Raw genomic sequence first — 15,654 nt, forward strand, 5'->3', positions numbered from 1 at the left:
TTCAAAAAGGGTGTCAGGTTACTCTCTTGTTATTTATTTATCAGTATTACCAATAGCATCATGCAATTTTTTCATGTACTTTTCCTGTGTTTTTACAAAATGAAGTGTATGACACAACTCCCCCCCCCCCACATATCAGTGTAACATCACACAGGCCAAAGATCATTTCTTACAGTAACTTACAAAAGTAAACAACTTTTTTTTTTAGCTTCATTTTTTCAGCCTCTTTGTCGCTGAACCTTCTTGCTGCTCTTTCGTCGGACGAGCACAGATGACCTTTGCTGAACATGCGTAACTGCTTGATTAAACGTTGTATTCAAAACTAAATATTTTCATTTAATCATGCAGGTCTGCTGAGAAGCGTGTGTGTGTGTGTGTGTGTGCGTGTGTGCGCACGCGTGCGTGTGTGTCTGTGTGCGCGCGCGCCTGTGTCCGCGTGGCCGGGTAATTCGCACGTGGTGTTTTCAGACTTGGTGCGGCCCGAGGCGCAGGACAGAGAAAGCCCTGCGGTGTTTGCGCAGCAGCAATCGGATCTTGTCGTCGTCAGAGTCCGGGTCCAGAGGCTTGTTGTACTCCTCGTCCTCCACCTCGTTCTCCGAGGCCTCGCCGCCCTGCCCCGCGTGGCTGGCCTGCGTGGAGCTCGGCTCTGAGGCGCTTTTCTTCCTCCACTTGGTGCGTCGGTTCTGAAACCACACCTGAACACAACAAGGTTTTGTTCTTACTGTCTGTGACTCATAGCAGACAGACAAGTAATTAACATCATCCATGACCCCATTTCTGAATGACGGTGAGTGTCCTGCTGCTGACTTCCTTATGTGGAAATTACACTGATCCAGAAGTTTGAGCTTTTTCTATTGTAGATAATTAAGTAAATAAACGTAATTATTGTAGCACCTTTCAGACCAAGACTAACAAGGTATTCAGGTGCACATAAAACCAAAAGGTACAGCAAAAACATAGAGAAATGAAACTAAAGAAGAAGCCATGTGTTAAAAAGTCATCACACAAGGAAGAATCATTTTAAAAGCCAGTATATGAATGTGCTTTAAACTTTACCTTAACTTGTGATTCAGTCATTCCCAGAGAATAAGCCAGTCTCGCTCTCTCAGGCCCGGCCAAGTATTTGGTCTGCTCGAATGTTTTCTCCAGAGCAAATATCTGATGTCCACTAAATGTTGGTCTGGTGTGTTTCTTCCTGCCGGACATCTCCCCAAGAGGACCGCTACCTGAACAATATCAAAGCAGAAAACATTACAGACATAGACATTTGTTTAAACAAAAAAAGGTGTCACAGTTTTTAATTTAGACATTCTGTGTCATGTTTATTCTCTAGTCAGAAACTGTATTTGCTGCTCATACCCTGAGTGTTGGACTCAATCAATTGAATATTATTGTTTTTTAGGGTTATATATCATGTAGTGTAATATTTACATTAATAAACACAGTTTTATGCAGCATGATAAACATAGCAACTACATATTACCTAAAAAATAACATTTGATAGATGTTTGACTGCATGTTTGAAATGACCAATCAAACCTTAGATATTACATTTTCAATAAAACACTGATCTAACATCTTATACAATGTAAGGATTGTCAGTGTTTCAGAACAATGGAAAACACAGGTCAAATCAAGAGGTGAGTCCTCACAGACAGACGGAGGGGAGTTGTAATGTAATGATGGGCTGGATGCTGAGCCCAGGCGGCAGTGTTCAGACTCACTGTTGGTGCACTGCTGCCTCCCTCCTCTCCAGTCACAGCCGCTCTCAGCCCAGCAGCTCACACTGCGAGCCTTAGTGGGGCACTCGCCACCCGGCTTGGAGAAGCCACTCAGCGAGGAGTTGTAGTCTCGGTTATAGTACATGGACGTGCTGGTGACGGAGGGGCCGAACCCCCCCATGGTTGAGTACCCTGACAGCAGGGTGGTGGTGCCCGTGGAGCCCACCCCGACCATGGAGCGACTCAGGATGTCGCTGATGCCGTGAGGCGTCCCTGCCTGCAGATGGCTGTTCAGGCCCGGGTTGAGCTTGTAGAAAGAGTTGGGCACCGAGTACTGGCACACCGGTGCCTTGAGGTCCGAGGAGAACTGGTTGAGGCTGTTGTTGAACAGGAAAGACCCCTGGATGTTTGGATCCATGGGAAGTTTGTAACTCTGCCTCCAGGTCTCAGTAACACATCCAGTAAGATCCAGACAAGAAAAGACCTCTGATGGGCCCACGAGAAGTTCTCTCACCCACAGGTGATGTCTGGATCTGGGATCACACCCCAGATATTCAAATAATTATGAGCACTAATGGCAATTTTAACAAAGTCCCTGGTGTTTGCCAAAGTTGCTACCACATCAGAAAACGGTGTAGCAGCAGATAAACGCTTCACTCTCGCCCTTCACCTCTTCTCAGCCACAGTGTGGTGTGTGATAGCTCCATAGCTGAAGTTTTGGTTGAGCCCTCCAGACACAGATGTTAGTGTGCTCCTAAAGACACATGCCTCCTGCCGGCTCTCTCCTCAGAAATCATAAATAAGCAGTATCTGGAAATGGAGTGGCACCTTGATAAAGATAGGCCACATTAGAATGCAGCCTGGGATTGGCCTGGGTCTCACTGCTTTAATGCCGTTCTATTGGCTCATCGCTGAGAGCCAAGCCTTTTATTGGAAGGCAGCAGATTAATAGTGTTTTGAACAGGTGGAGTGGGAACAAGTTGATTTTTTGATGGCCTGCCATGTCTGACCAAGTGTGGTGGAGCTGAGGCAGCTGGAGTACACAGAGGAGGAGGAGGAGGGTTGCTCTGTTTCTGGTTTAATACTGATGACATGGAGATTTGAAACAAAAAATTCTATTGTTTTATTGCATATAACATAACCACAATCCAACTCAAACAAAATCTGCATTTATGCACCAGTTAAAAGATTGTATATATGATTCAGTTCATGGATAAATTGTCTGAAACCCATTTGAAGTATGAGGATTTTATTTGTCAGTGGTTACTTTTCTCCTCCTGTTCCATGTTTTCCAGACATTGTGGTAACGGTCTTCAGTCAAAGCACCGTCCTCAATCAAACCCACTCTGAACCTTGATGATATAAAGGGCAGCAGAGAGTAAAATGAATTTAGTTTTCCACCTTGTTTACGGATCCTCTGATCTTCATTCATCCGGTTATAGCTTACAGGTTCAACATGGCAATAAACCACTCCTTTCCTCTTTGATTATAATATGACTGTCATAAATGTCTCATACTAAACCACGGTAGGTTTTGGTTTTAGAAAATATGAAAGTATTCAGACGAAACAACAGTTTCATTTTAACCATTTGAGATTTAAAAATATCTGTATAAGTCTATATTAAACTATACTGATTGAGGAAATAAATTATCATAATTTATATGCGAGAATAATACTCAAGTAACACATATAGTTGTTACAGTGTATAATTGCTATTGGATTTCAACCTTGCAAACATTTGTAGCATGTGTTGCCCAGACAACACAGTTGGTTAAACAGGTTGATATCAGGCAAATACTTAAAATCTTACTATATATTTGCATTTATTCAAATATTAAATATATCTTGGCAGGAGAAGTTGTGGTTTTACTGCACCTAATTCCACTTTACTTTGTCGCACGAACATATGAACTTGTTAAGATGTCTTATTATACCTCACATGAATACTTTCAGTTTTGCAGTTGATAATATTTTATGGTTTATTTTTAGGCCCTGAACTGGTGTGAAAATGAAAGAGATTTTCTTGTGTACTGCACTTTTTCTAATTTACAAACTGACATATTTTAATTACAGGATGTGTACAGAATATTTCATTTTTTTATGAAAAGAGTAAAAACAGCATAAATGTATTTTTTAGTCCATTACATGCATAAAAAAACAAAACAAAACACCATTCCCATATGGTTGTAACACCTGTAAAAACACACATACACTGCCGATATATTGCACGTTGGTATGTCAAGTGTGGCCAGCAGTGTCCGTCATGGGAATTGTGGAAATTTTTGGGGAAAAATCATGTGTTCAGCAGTAACTTTCCAAGAGTGATGATCTTTCCATTTATGGCCCATCCTGTCACATGATCCTGGCTGCCGACCAGTGGGGACTAAAGACATGACTGTCTGTTTCCTGTAGAGGGAGACAAAGCTATTTTACATTCTTGTTTCATGTTTAATTATTTCCTACTGAGTACATTTTAAATTAAAGACGTTTGCATGATTCATCACTCAATTTCCTTCCAATCCACAGAACCATTTGGTGAAGTGATATCTAATATTTTGATTAGGCATTTTCCATCATATAGTAAATCAGGTGACTTTCCCAGTGTTTCAGTAAAATGAAGCCATATTGCATTGCATTTTTTAAGGAGCATATTGTACTGAGGCTTTGATAAAATGGCAAATATTTGCTTTATTCACAAAGAGGCACTTCAGCAGAGAAGGAAAACAACCAAATCTGGTCACTTTGTACAAAGTGTCAGTATTTGGTATCTCAACAGAGAGGGAGAAAATGCATCTGATTTTATAGTTAACACAAGCAAGTACAGTAAACTGATACATGTAAGCTAGTTACAGTACATACACTGTGAAGGTTACATACAGACTTACTATCTGCAACGTCAAATATAAGCACCACCACATGAAGAAAAATTACAATTAGATTTAAGTTGTGTGCATTTCTTTTACAGTACATCATTGCCTCAAATATACTCTAAGTGATGTATATTTTTTGAATCAGTTCAATTTTGTGCACAGGAATAAACATAAACGTGTCTGCGTGACCTTCAGCGTAATAAACACTGACAAGACACTGACAGATAATGAGTGATTGTTTGTCTGCATGAGAGCAGGACTCATGTTTTACTGCTGGTTTTATGGTTTTGTGCTTACAGTTTGCTGTAAATGTCTAAATGTCCTTGATTTGAGAAGAGACCGTTTCACATAAATTGGAAACTCCTCACCAGGAAATTAATAAAAAAGTTGGCACCGCCTGCCTGCTTTCAACTTCAGGAAAATTTCCAAAGTTTGGTTCCTCCCTCAGGCCGTCCCTTTCCACTCTCCACGTGATGTAGGGAATGTTTGTGTTTTGAAGTCACACATGCACCATGTCTTAAAGCCAGCTAACACTCCCACTTCAAGACAATTGAAGCAAGGTACAGAAGTGAACACATCTTCTCTCAAGACTCAAGGAAACTTACAGTCAAGATGGTGAAGGACGGAGACAATGGGAACTCTGGTGAGACATCTTTCTTTGGTCTTTAATCTTTGCAGAGAACTTGATATGTCACTTAACATATCGCTTTGAATATCATTAAGATACGTTGTCAATCAAAATTTGTCATGTTGAGTTGTCACCAAAAACCGGAATAAAAATTTAGATTTTATTAATCAACTAAATATATAAATTTACTTTCTAAAGCATTTTTTACCTTTTAATCTTAAGCAACAAAACTTTGATGATTATGGTGTATTAGTATTAGTACCATTATTTTTCTTTAGATGTAGTCTGTGTAAAAGCTGTGTCACTATCAGTTATGGTCATTATTAAGATACAAAACAGAAGCAAGTTCATGCTCGGGTCTGTTATTATCAATACTGTAAAACAGATGATTAGCAAATGAAGAATATCTGCATGGGGGAGGGGGTCATGATTTATGAGCTTTTCTGTAAAGTGTGACGTGAAAGAGAAGAGTTAAGCAGAAACTATAAGTTGTGGTTTACTGGAAATGTGCTGGGATGAGTAAGAGGCTTTTCATACGGTAGCAGGTTTACCATACTGCTGCAGATGTGCGCGAGTCACACCGAGAGAGTTGCTCTCTGGATCAGCTAGTGGTTAATCATTCACTGCTACAAGTGCTTCAAGATACACTTTAATTATTAATCTGAATTATTTCAATACTACATGTTTACAATTTTATAGTTGTGCAATCTTCAACATTAACTTTATTGCAAGTGATTATGTTGTATATGGTCAAAATAAATAAAATATATATATTCACACTTATTTACAACAGCTTGTGTTTACTGGATTAGGTATTTGTGAGTTCGCTGGTGGTAATTCATTTCACAATTTTCATTAATAGTATTAAACATAAAGAAGAAAATTTAAAGAGGAAAAGAGTCTACGAATTCACCTCCTATGGTCTCAAATGATGCACAATTTCTGCTCAAATTTGCAGAACAGTCTATTGTTTACTACAGTGCAGTGTTTTCTTGTTTGATTGCCGGTTGCACATGCACATTGTTGTTGTGCAGATATAATCTAAAAGATTGGACTGGAAAAGAATTCACTGTATGCAAATATGGCTTGCACATCAAGATTCACAGTTTTGGTTTTGCTCTCTTGTAGCTGTTGAATCAGAGACGCCACACAGGTGCAACCTGCTCTGCCTCGGCCCTCTCACCTTCCACAGTCATGCTGTGGGAGACAAGGTCCGCCTGAGCCAGGGGTGTCGACTCGCAGTGAGGAGAGAGGGCACGTTCAGAAACGGTGTGGTGTTCAGCAGCCGCCCAGTGACGATCCACGAGAGGATTCGTCTCAGGGTGGAGAAAGCTATGTTTTCGTGGCATGGAGCTCTGCGTGTGGGCTTCACCAATGTGCCGCCCACAGCCAGATCTCTACCTCTGCCCTGCTTGGCCATCCCAAACCTCACTAACAACCCCGGGCACTGGGCTGCTGCTGTGCCTGAATCCTACTGCCGAACCGGTTCAAAGCTGGAGTTCTGGGTTTCAAGTGGTGGCAGCATATATGTCCAAAGCAACAACTGCCCGAAGCACAAACTACTAACAGGAGTGGACCTTAGTCAGCCACTGTGGGCAATGATAGACATCTACGGACAGACATGCTCCATTTTCCTCCTGGGTCAGTTTACTATCATATAACCATGGTGCATTTGTTTGGATGACTGTTAAAAAAGATGAAATGATTTAAAACCTCTCTTATTCTTTGCTGCAGGCTCAGAGAAAAAAGGGCTGGTTAGCACTAGAAGATCCTGTCCTGCACCTGAACACCTCACCTCGCCGGATATTAACAACCTCAACAACTTGATCTCTGATCTCTCCAACATCTGTCTTGACAAGAACATCTCAGCAGGTAAGAAAGAGTCCTTCCAAACAAATTCCCTCTGATTTCCGTGTTCTGAACATGTTTATCCACAGAGGAGGAGGGTGTCATCGTGTTTGTGTTGAAGTGATCAGTCTGGTAATTAAGATTCCTCTCTTTTGATCATAGATGAATACTGTGTGGTGTGCATGGAGAGAAAGGCAGGAATCACTCTGCCTTGTGGCCACCGGTGTTTGTGTGACCACTGCAGCCCCAGAGTCCTGCAGGAGATTGGAACCTGCCCACTGTGTCGACACGAGATCAGAGCTCTATCAGTGGAGGGCAGATGAGTCTCTCTGGGGCAGCCTAAACTCCGAAAGAAACAGGAAGTTGCTGAGTGACTGCAATAAACAATGCATCATGAGCGGGACCTATTAATGTGTCCTTGTGTAGCCCAGTGGTTGGGGCGGTTTTTGGGGTGTGGCCACAGTGACCCTTGCCGAAACCAAGCCAGGAGCCTTTGTGACATGTGTCCAGCTCTCTCTTCCATAATATGTAAATGCTGTACTGAGATGTTTGTGTGAAGACATTGGAGTATTTATATCTGATTATGGAAAAGGAATGGTGAAAAAAGACTTGAAAAATGAAGAAACTGCACATTTATTTTGTTTGTTAAATAAGCGTAAAACACGTTGGTGAGGACAATGTATCTATGTAATATAGTTATAATATTTTCCCTTGATTGTAAATCTTAAATCAATCTTTATTTTTGTTAAGTTAAAGTTTGAAAATTAAGCTTTTATACTATTTGATCATGAAAATGTTTAAAAGAATAAATTATTATGACATGACGTTAGTCTCCTTTCTATTATTCTTCTCATACTAGTTGAATGTATTGTTATGATATTTATTGTGAAATGCGTGTATGATACAAATTCCTAAAACTTCTGTGTCCATTAGCTTATAAAGTTGATACCCATCCCTTAACGTCATTTATTAAATGAGACTTTTGTTGAATTAATGCGAGAATTTGACAAAATAATCTCCATTCAAGTTCCACTTAGTCACTTGTTCCACATTTGAGTAGAGACTGTTTTGTTTTCTGCTTTTTACAAGGTCAATGATAAAAGCCCAAAATAAGAGCATGTTATTCGGTGGATTTTGGAAATGCAAACTAAATTTGTAATTTTGAAAATAAATACAATAGCAGTACGTGACAGAAATCACGAATCTCTGCAATCAGAAGCGATGACCTATATACTGCAGATAGACCTCAGATGAGTCTAAACTTGCAGATGCTGATCCTTGCTCATGTGCTGGTTACCAAAGCTTGAAATGACAGTTAGTCACTCATCAAAGAGACTCTCATCTGATAATTTAACATGAACTCAGTCTTTACATATTTTGTTATATTTGCAACAGTAATGTTGCAATGTTTTCACAGCACTCTGCAAATGTGAAAGTACAACACCAGCTAGGTTTCATTATGACTTGTTTACATTGCATGTTATCATGGCTGCAGAGCAAATCATTAATCTGTTTAAGATAAACCATTATAAAGACACATGTGTTTGTAGTTTGACCTTGAAAACCAAATGTGGCTAATGGTGCAAAAAATTAGTATTAAAAGCTTTTTGTCACTTCTTCACTTACTTTTCTTTGCAAAAGTGACCTCCGCCGCCTGTTGTGGGACATGATAGAGATCTATGAGGGAGCACGCTCTATTTACTTCACCTTTGGGTGACAAGGTTCATTTTCTGTATGTCAAAGAAGCTTTTTTCACATGTGAAACCTAAGCGCAATAATATATATATATATATATATATATAATATGATTCATCTCTGACGCTCCTCTCACTTGATGTTGACAGCTGCTTCAGTGTGGAGCTGAATGCGCTGAAGTTAAAGAAGCCTTTCATGAAAGCAGCAAACACATCCCTTGTGTGGCCATGGAAACCCTAGCATCACGATTGATGTCAACTCTCAGCATTAAATATCAAAGAGAAAATAATTCATATGGTGGTATATACTGAAAGCAACAACTGCACGAGGCACAAACTACTAACGGGAGTTGACCTCAGTCAGCCACTGTGGGCCATGATAAACATCGACAGACAGACATGCTCCATTTTCCTCCTGGGCGAGTTTACTCTCATATAACTATGATGCATTGTTTACATTACAGCCTGTTTTTCTTGTTGGTATTTATATGTTTGCAGGGTAGTTCACATGCACTGACAACACCGATACTTGTTCAAATGACTGTTAAAAAAAGGTGAAATGATTTAAAACCTCTCTCATTCTTTGCTGCAGGCTCAGAGAAAAAAGGGCTGATGTGCACTAGAAGATCCTGTCCTGCATCTGAACACCTCGCCTCATAGATATTAACAACCTCAACAACTTGATCTCTGATCTCTCCAACATCTGTCTTGACAAGAACATCTCAGCAGGTAAGAAAGAGTCCTTCCAAACAAATCCCCTCTGATTTCAGTGTTCTGAACATGTTTAACCACAGAGGAGGAGGGTGTCATCGTGTTTGTGTTGAAGTGATCAGTCTGGTAATTAAGATTCCTCTCTTTTGATCATAGATGAATACTGTGTGGTGTGCATGGAGAGAAAGGCAGGAATCACTCTGCCTTGTGGCCACCGGCGTTTGTGTGACCACTGCAGCCCCAGAGTCCTGCAGGAGATTGGAACCTGCCCACTGTGTCGACACGAGATCAGAGCTCCATCAGTGGAGGGCAGGTGAGTCTCTGGGGCGGCCTAGGCTATAGTAAATCTGAATGTTATGATAAACAATGCACTATGATGATATTAATGTGTTCTTGTGTAGCCCAGTGGTTAGGGAGGTTTGGCTCAGTCTTTACATATTTTGTTATATTTGCAACAGTAATGTTGCAATGTTTTCACAGCACTCTGCAAATGTGAAAGTACAACACCAGCTAGGTTTCATTATGATTTCTTTACAATTCTAAGTCTTTGCAGCAGTCATATATCCATAAAAATGTTCCCTCATTAATGTTGTAAATCATTAATCAATCTTTATTTTGTAAAATTAAAGTTTGTCTGAAAATTAAGTTTTATATTATTCTATTATCATATTAACATGAATACAGTCTTTACATATTTTGTTATATTTGCGACAGTAATGTTGCAATGTTTTCACAGCACTCTTCAAATGTGAAAGTACAACACCAGCTAGTTTCATTATGACTTGTTTACATTGCATGTTATCATGGCTGCAGAGCAAATCATTAATCTGTTTAAGATAAACCATTATAAAGGCACGTGATTGTAGTTTGACCTTGAAAAGCAAATGTGGCTAATGGTGCAAAAAATTTGTATTAAAAGCTTTCTGTCACTTCTTCACTTACTTTTCTTTGCAAAAGTGAAAGAGCTCCACATGTTAACAGATGTTTGCTTGTCTGCTACATGTGGGTTTTAGAACATACATGTTGGATCTCTCCTGTTTGACACACTGTGCAGATTTCACCTTCCTGACTGAAAAGGAAATACCCAAATGTGAACACGGGCCTTGTCTCTTCTGTAGTAGGTCAGTCTTGTGGTTTGCATATCCAGAACATGCATTCAAGGAGTTTACACTATGTCACAAGCAACAACAGATCGAACTAATAACAGGTTTTGACCTCTGCCGCCTGTTGTGGGCCATGATAGAGATCTAAGAGCGAGCACGCTCTATTTACTTCAGCTTTGGGTGACAAGGTTCATTTCTGTATATCGAAGTAGCTTTTTTTCCCTTTCATTTATTAGCTTGACATTTCACATGTGAAACCTAAGCCCAATAATAATCTGAATATATGACAGAATGATATGATTCCTCTCTGATGCTCCTCTCACTTGATGTTGACAGCTGCTTCAGTGTGGAGCTGAATTCGCTGAAGTTAAAGAAGCCTTTCATGAAAGCAGCGAACACATCCCTTGTGTGGCCATGGAAACCCTAGCATCACAACCAGAGCAACTTACTGTTTTGCACTTTAAACTGAGGTGACACCATTTTATAACTTACAGTTGTTTTGACTTTCACATGCTGATTGGTTTGCAGATGTGATCTATATGATTGGACCGTGAAGAAGGAATTCATTACCGGAAAACAACTGTTGTTTTTCTTCTTTATAACCCTCATGAAGTGCAGTGTATACATTCCAGTCATATAACTGTGTGTTTGTGTGTTCTTGTGTGCTACTGTGTCAGCGAGGTCACACATGCGTGGTCCATGATTTATAGACAGACATGCTCCAATTTCACTTTGCTTTTCAAGTGTATTATTGGCAACGGTATTATGCATTTATAATTTAATCTATTTTGATAAAATTATTTATAATATTATTATATTATTATTATTATATTTTCTCTCTTGAATATTTATGCCCTCGGCCTACTAGAACAATGCCTTGCACTGCTATATGTAAATATTGTAATATTTATTATGAAATGTGTTGATAATGTGTGTATCAACCTCATTTGATTTGCCAACTGTTTTATGAGATTTTGTGCTTGGACACTATTTCTAAAGACTGACTGTGGCATGTTTGAGATTCTGGCGACATCTGTCTGTGCATCTGCAAAAATACAAACTTCACACAGTTCTCTTTTAGAGCCACTGAGAGGCAGTGTGGTCCTGCTTATCATGTCAATGTCCATTGCAAAACAAAGTCTGTGAAATAAGAGAATACTTTAGCATGCTAGTTTGTTCTAGAAAGTTTCGCACAAAACTAAATTACAAATACAAATACATTTTTAGACCAGTGAAGGCAAAATATGCTTCAAACTATGTCTTTCAGCATCTGTTAGCTGCATGTCTCTCATCTAAAAGTAATCTAAGATGTCACCATGGAGCCGTTGGGTGACATCTCCTGGGTCCAAGGTGAAGATAGACTCCAGAGAAAAAGAGAGAGCTGTGACCTTTGGTTTCTGATCTCACAGGCAGCCAACCTGTTAAATATTTATCTTGGATGGCAGAGCTGAGAAAGCTGCGTCTGGACTCGGGCTGCAGGAATCCAGCAGGCGTCTGCAGACTCATATCTCAGGACACGGAAACATGGGAGTGGGAACTGGTGGATGAACCTCTCGGGGGTCCATGATGACACTTGATTTATAAAAGGAAAGCAGTAGCACTTCTCCTTTTGGCTCTGCTGCAGGGGTTTTCTAATGCAGGGTGAGTAAGTCGGGCCTGGTGCTGGAACAAAACATGGAAATACTGAGACTTCTCTGAGACTCTCGAGAGTTTGTGTGTGTGTGTGTGTGTGTGTGTGTGTGTGTGTGTGTGTGTGTGTGTGTGTGTGTGTGTGTGTGTGTGTGTGTGTGTGTGTGTGTGTGTGTGTGTGTGTGTGTGTGTGTGTGTGTGTGTGTGTGTGTGTGTGTGTGTGTGTGTGTGTGTGTGTGTGTGTGTGTGTGTGTGTGTGAGAAAGTAGAGAAATATTCTGTCCTGGATTTACAGGTGACAGGTGAGCAAGACAACTGAGTCATCTGGATCTCATAGAAATGATTCTTTTGTACTTGATATGAATGTGACAGACACACTATCTAAAGACCTAAGACAGTGACTAGACAGTGCTATTATAATATGCGTGTCACTCAGGCCTAGTTATTGACATGGCTAAGGAAATCTCCTCCTTTTCCATTGCTTTAAAACACTAGAGGGCGGTGCCACCGAGCCTGGGCCTGTTTGGGAATCTCTATTGTTTCCAGCTGTGGATGGAAACTATTACTGAGTGCCTGCTCCCCGATGAGCTCCACAGTGCGTGCTCACACACAGACATGCAAACATTAAGACACACATCTCCGTACACACGCCTACGAACACTCAGTCAAACATTCGGCCCCACGCTGAATCATTCAGCAAAGATAAAAGACACTCTTGTTGGCCTTAGAAAGAGAAAAAGGGAGGGAGAGAGAGGGAGAGAGAAAGAAAGAAGAGCAGCGGTGGTTCCCTCCTTCTTTTTCATTCACTTCCTCTCTCCCTCTGCACTGAGGAGACCTCACTGCTCAGCTCAGCCCTGTAAGTACTGTACGACTTGTGCTGCCACTTCAAACCATGACTAGAGCGAGGGTTTGTCTCAGGAAAATACACATTTAGAGTTTAAAAGAAGTTTTCCCAGCCTCTGTGTTTGTCATGTGACTGACTTTCTAGTTTTGATCTGGTAGCTTTGAGTTACATTTTTATTTGGGACACAGATTTGAGCATCATGTTGTTGTTGCTATGTTTCATCACTGGATTTTTTCTCACTAGAAACCACTGTGACAAACATGTTGGCGCTGTTTATCTTTGATCTGTCATAGTGGTGGCAGTTTTTTTCTTCTCAGAATGTTGTTGAGCAACAGTTGAGCAGGTTTATGTAAAAGGGCAGATATGAGGAGGACTGTACTTCCATCCACTAGATGCCATATCTTTTATTGTGTGGTTCAGAAGATGGTTATCATCATATCTCTCCCAAAGATTCCTCTTGTTGTGGCTTCAGTTGTTGTTTTGGTCTGAAACATTTCAGTGTGTGAATATTTTCCTGTTATAAATGTCCTCATTAATCTTTTTTTTTTTTTTTAATTTTAACTCAAACCAAAAGTCTCAGCAGAAGCATCCTAAGAGCAGCAGATCCCATGAGGATTTAAGAGTTTACCAACGATGTTTGTCCTCGTCAGGCAACAGTGTAAATCAGAGTCCTGGGATGTGCACAGCTCAGAAAAAATGTTGTTTACCGCTAAAATAAACCCTGATGCTTTTGTGTTTATTCTCAGAGACATTCCAAGAACCCGACCTCAGAGCTCAACCTGTGGTAGAAGTGACACATGCCAGTATTGTATGATGTCCAGTGCATCTTATCTGGTCCTCTGTGGTGATGTTTGTTATTTCAACTTGTTGACTCATATCTCCTCAGATCTTCCTATTTGATGAGTTTTATCTAGTGAGTTTTACTCTTGCTTGAGACTTGCTGTCTCTTGAGAGAGCTGCTGGTTTTTTTGTGTCCAGAGCCCAGAGCTATAGTCATTAAGTGATATAGTTTTATATTACATAACATATTTATGTCACTCGCTGGAATCTGTGGCTCTCAGGCTTTTTAATGAGCTTCTGTAGTAACATAGCACTCAGTGTGAAAGGACAGTGGTTGGCCTTTACAGCATCGTAAAGCTGAGCTGGAATCCATCCATCTCAGCAGCACTGAGGTAAAAACACCATGCCTCTTCCCTCCTGTCCTCACTGTGTTTCTCTGTGTTAGAATGGGAAGGGGTGAAGCCCTGTGTTTGTTCAGTGAAAAGACAAAGTGAACAAGGATCCAGTGTGGGAGAGGTGTTGAGTCCCAGGCCAAAGCTGCAATCGCCTCTTGCGTGATTACCTCATTTCGCTGCAGAGTGACAGGGTGTCAGATGTGGTCACAGCGGGGTGAAAGTCTGCTCCAGCAGGACACAGATTACGAAGGCAGCCTCCTCCTGAAGCCTGCACTGCCCGGCCTGCCCTCCAGGCTCCAGGCTCAACCGTTTGGCAAAAACAATCCTGTGAAGAGAACAGGCGCAGTAAATGGATATCTGCCCTGCTCCACCAAGCCAGACCACTGAATTATTAAAAAGAGCTGAGTCCTTCAATTTCAAGTTGGATCGGACGCACACACACACACACACACACACACACACACACACACACACACACACACACACACACACACACACACACACAAACGCACTCATGCACTCACTTTTAAACAAATGGATAAAACACTGACTAGACCCTGTTACATGTTATTCTTTGCCCTGTCTTTAGTTTATTGCTAGAACCCTAAATGCATAAGCTGATTGCATTCGTTAGCAGGTGACTGAATCACTCACCTGCAAAGTGGACCTTGTAACAGAGTCTACCTGCTGCACACTCGGTGCCAAAACAAGTCTGTCAGCAGGTTAGATTTCAGGTTTTGCAGTGTTTGCCTTCATTGGCAAGAAGCGCAGACAAACTGGAAATCCTGGTTTTATTTGGGCAAGTTCTGTATGCGAGAGCAACAGTAGGGATTTGAGAATGTGCTTAATTCCTTCTTGAAAGTTTTTGGCTCTGCGCTTTGACCAACCATCCTACTGGAATTTGACTGACTTATCAGTGCACATACTGCATCTCCTACTTTGAATAATTTGCTGTTAAAAGTGTAAAACATGTTTGAGTTGCTTGTTATTTCCTTCAGCCAACAGTGTTGCTGGTGTGTGTGTGATCATGGGAGAAAGTCAGCAGGACTTTGTGCTGTCAGTGGTTGACTGTATGTTGCGGAGTAATGACTCTGAAATGCTTCCAGGGCCACTGGAACAGAAAGAGCTCCTATTCTCCCTTTATGCCTTCAGCTAGGCAGAGACCTGGCCTTTGCACACACACACACACACACATACACACACACACACACACACACACACAAAAGGAGAGGGAGGCATGGGAGAGATAAAGTTAGGAGGGGGTGCCATGCAGTCACTGGTCAGTGTCTAGTACGTGAAGGTGATGAACTATTTGAATTCCCCTTTGGTTAACCCTGTGCTGTGAAATATCACCTTATCGCAACAATAGGCCTCACTGAAGGAGGTGTCCCGGGCCGACAAGCCAAGAGCAGGGTGGCTTTTGAACGGGGG

The 15,654-nt window shown here is 41.0% G+C and overlaps 3 protein-coding genes and 1 long non-coding RNA gene across 4 annotated transcripts in view; 3 read left to right on the plus strand and 1 right to left on the minus strand.

The window, feature by feature from the left end:
- Positions 1-14,621, minus strand: nkx6.3 (NK6 homeobox 3). Its single transcript, XM_056376160.1, has 4 exons — positions 14,391-14,621; positions 1,725-4,128; positions 1,057-1,226; positions 1-695 (listed from the first exon to the last, which is right to left on the minus strand). The coding sequence occupies exons 2-4, from the start codon at positions 2,137-2,139 to the stop codon at positions 465-467; spliced, it is 816 nt and encodes a 271-aa protein (XP_056232135.1). The 5' UTR covers positions 2,140-4,128; positions 14,391-14,621; the 3' UTR covers positions 1-464.
- LOC130169424 (uncharacterized) lies at positions 676-10,528 on the plus strand. The gene is made up of 3 exons (XR_008827836.1): positions 676-787; positions 9,355-9,491; positions 9,630-10,528. It is a non-coding gene; the product is annotated as an uncharacterized LOC130169424 (long non-coding RNA).
- LOC130169422 (E3 ubiquitin-protein ligase NEURL3) lies at positions 4,988-7,892 on the plus strand. The gene is made up of 4 exons (XM_056376158.1): positions 4,988-5,235; positions 6,349-6,861; positions 6,955-7,092; positions 7,231-7,892. Exons 1-4 carry the CDS (start codon positions 5,205-5,207, stop codon positions 7,389-7,391), a joined length of 843 nt encoding a protein of 280 aa, XP_056232133.1. The 5' UTR covers positions 4,988-5,204; the 3' UTR covers positions 7,392-7,892.
- The window catches only part of sorbs3 (sorbin and SH3 domain containing 3), a 22,879-nt gene continuing 20,174 nt past the window's right edge, over positions 12,950-15,654 (plus strand). The window contains exon 1 of the mRNA XM_056376152.1: positions 12,950-13,060. The gene's annotated coding sequence lies outside the window, so the exon portion shown is untranslated. The remainder of the gene's footprint in view (positions 13,061-15,654) is intronic.

Source organism: Seriola aureovittata, chromosome 5, assembly GCF_021018895.1.
Source record: "Seriola aureovittata isolate HTS-2021-v1 ecotype China chromosome 5, ASM2101889v1, whole genome shotgun sequence".
In the NCBI taxonomy this organism is placed as follows: Eukaryota; Metazoa; Chordata; class Actinopteri; order Carangiformes; family Carangidae; genus Seriola; species Seriola aureovittata.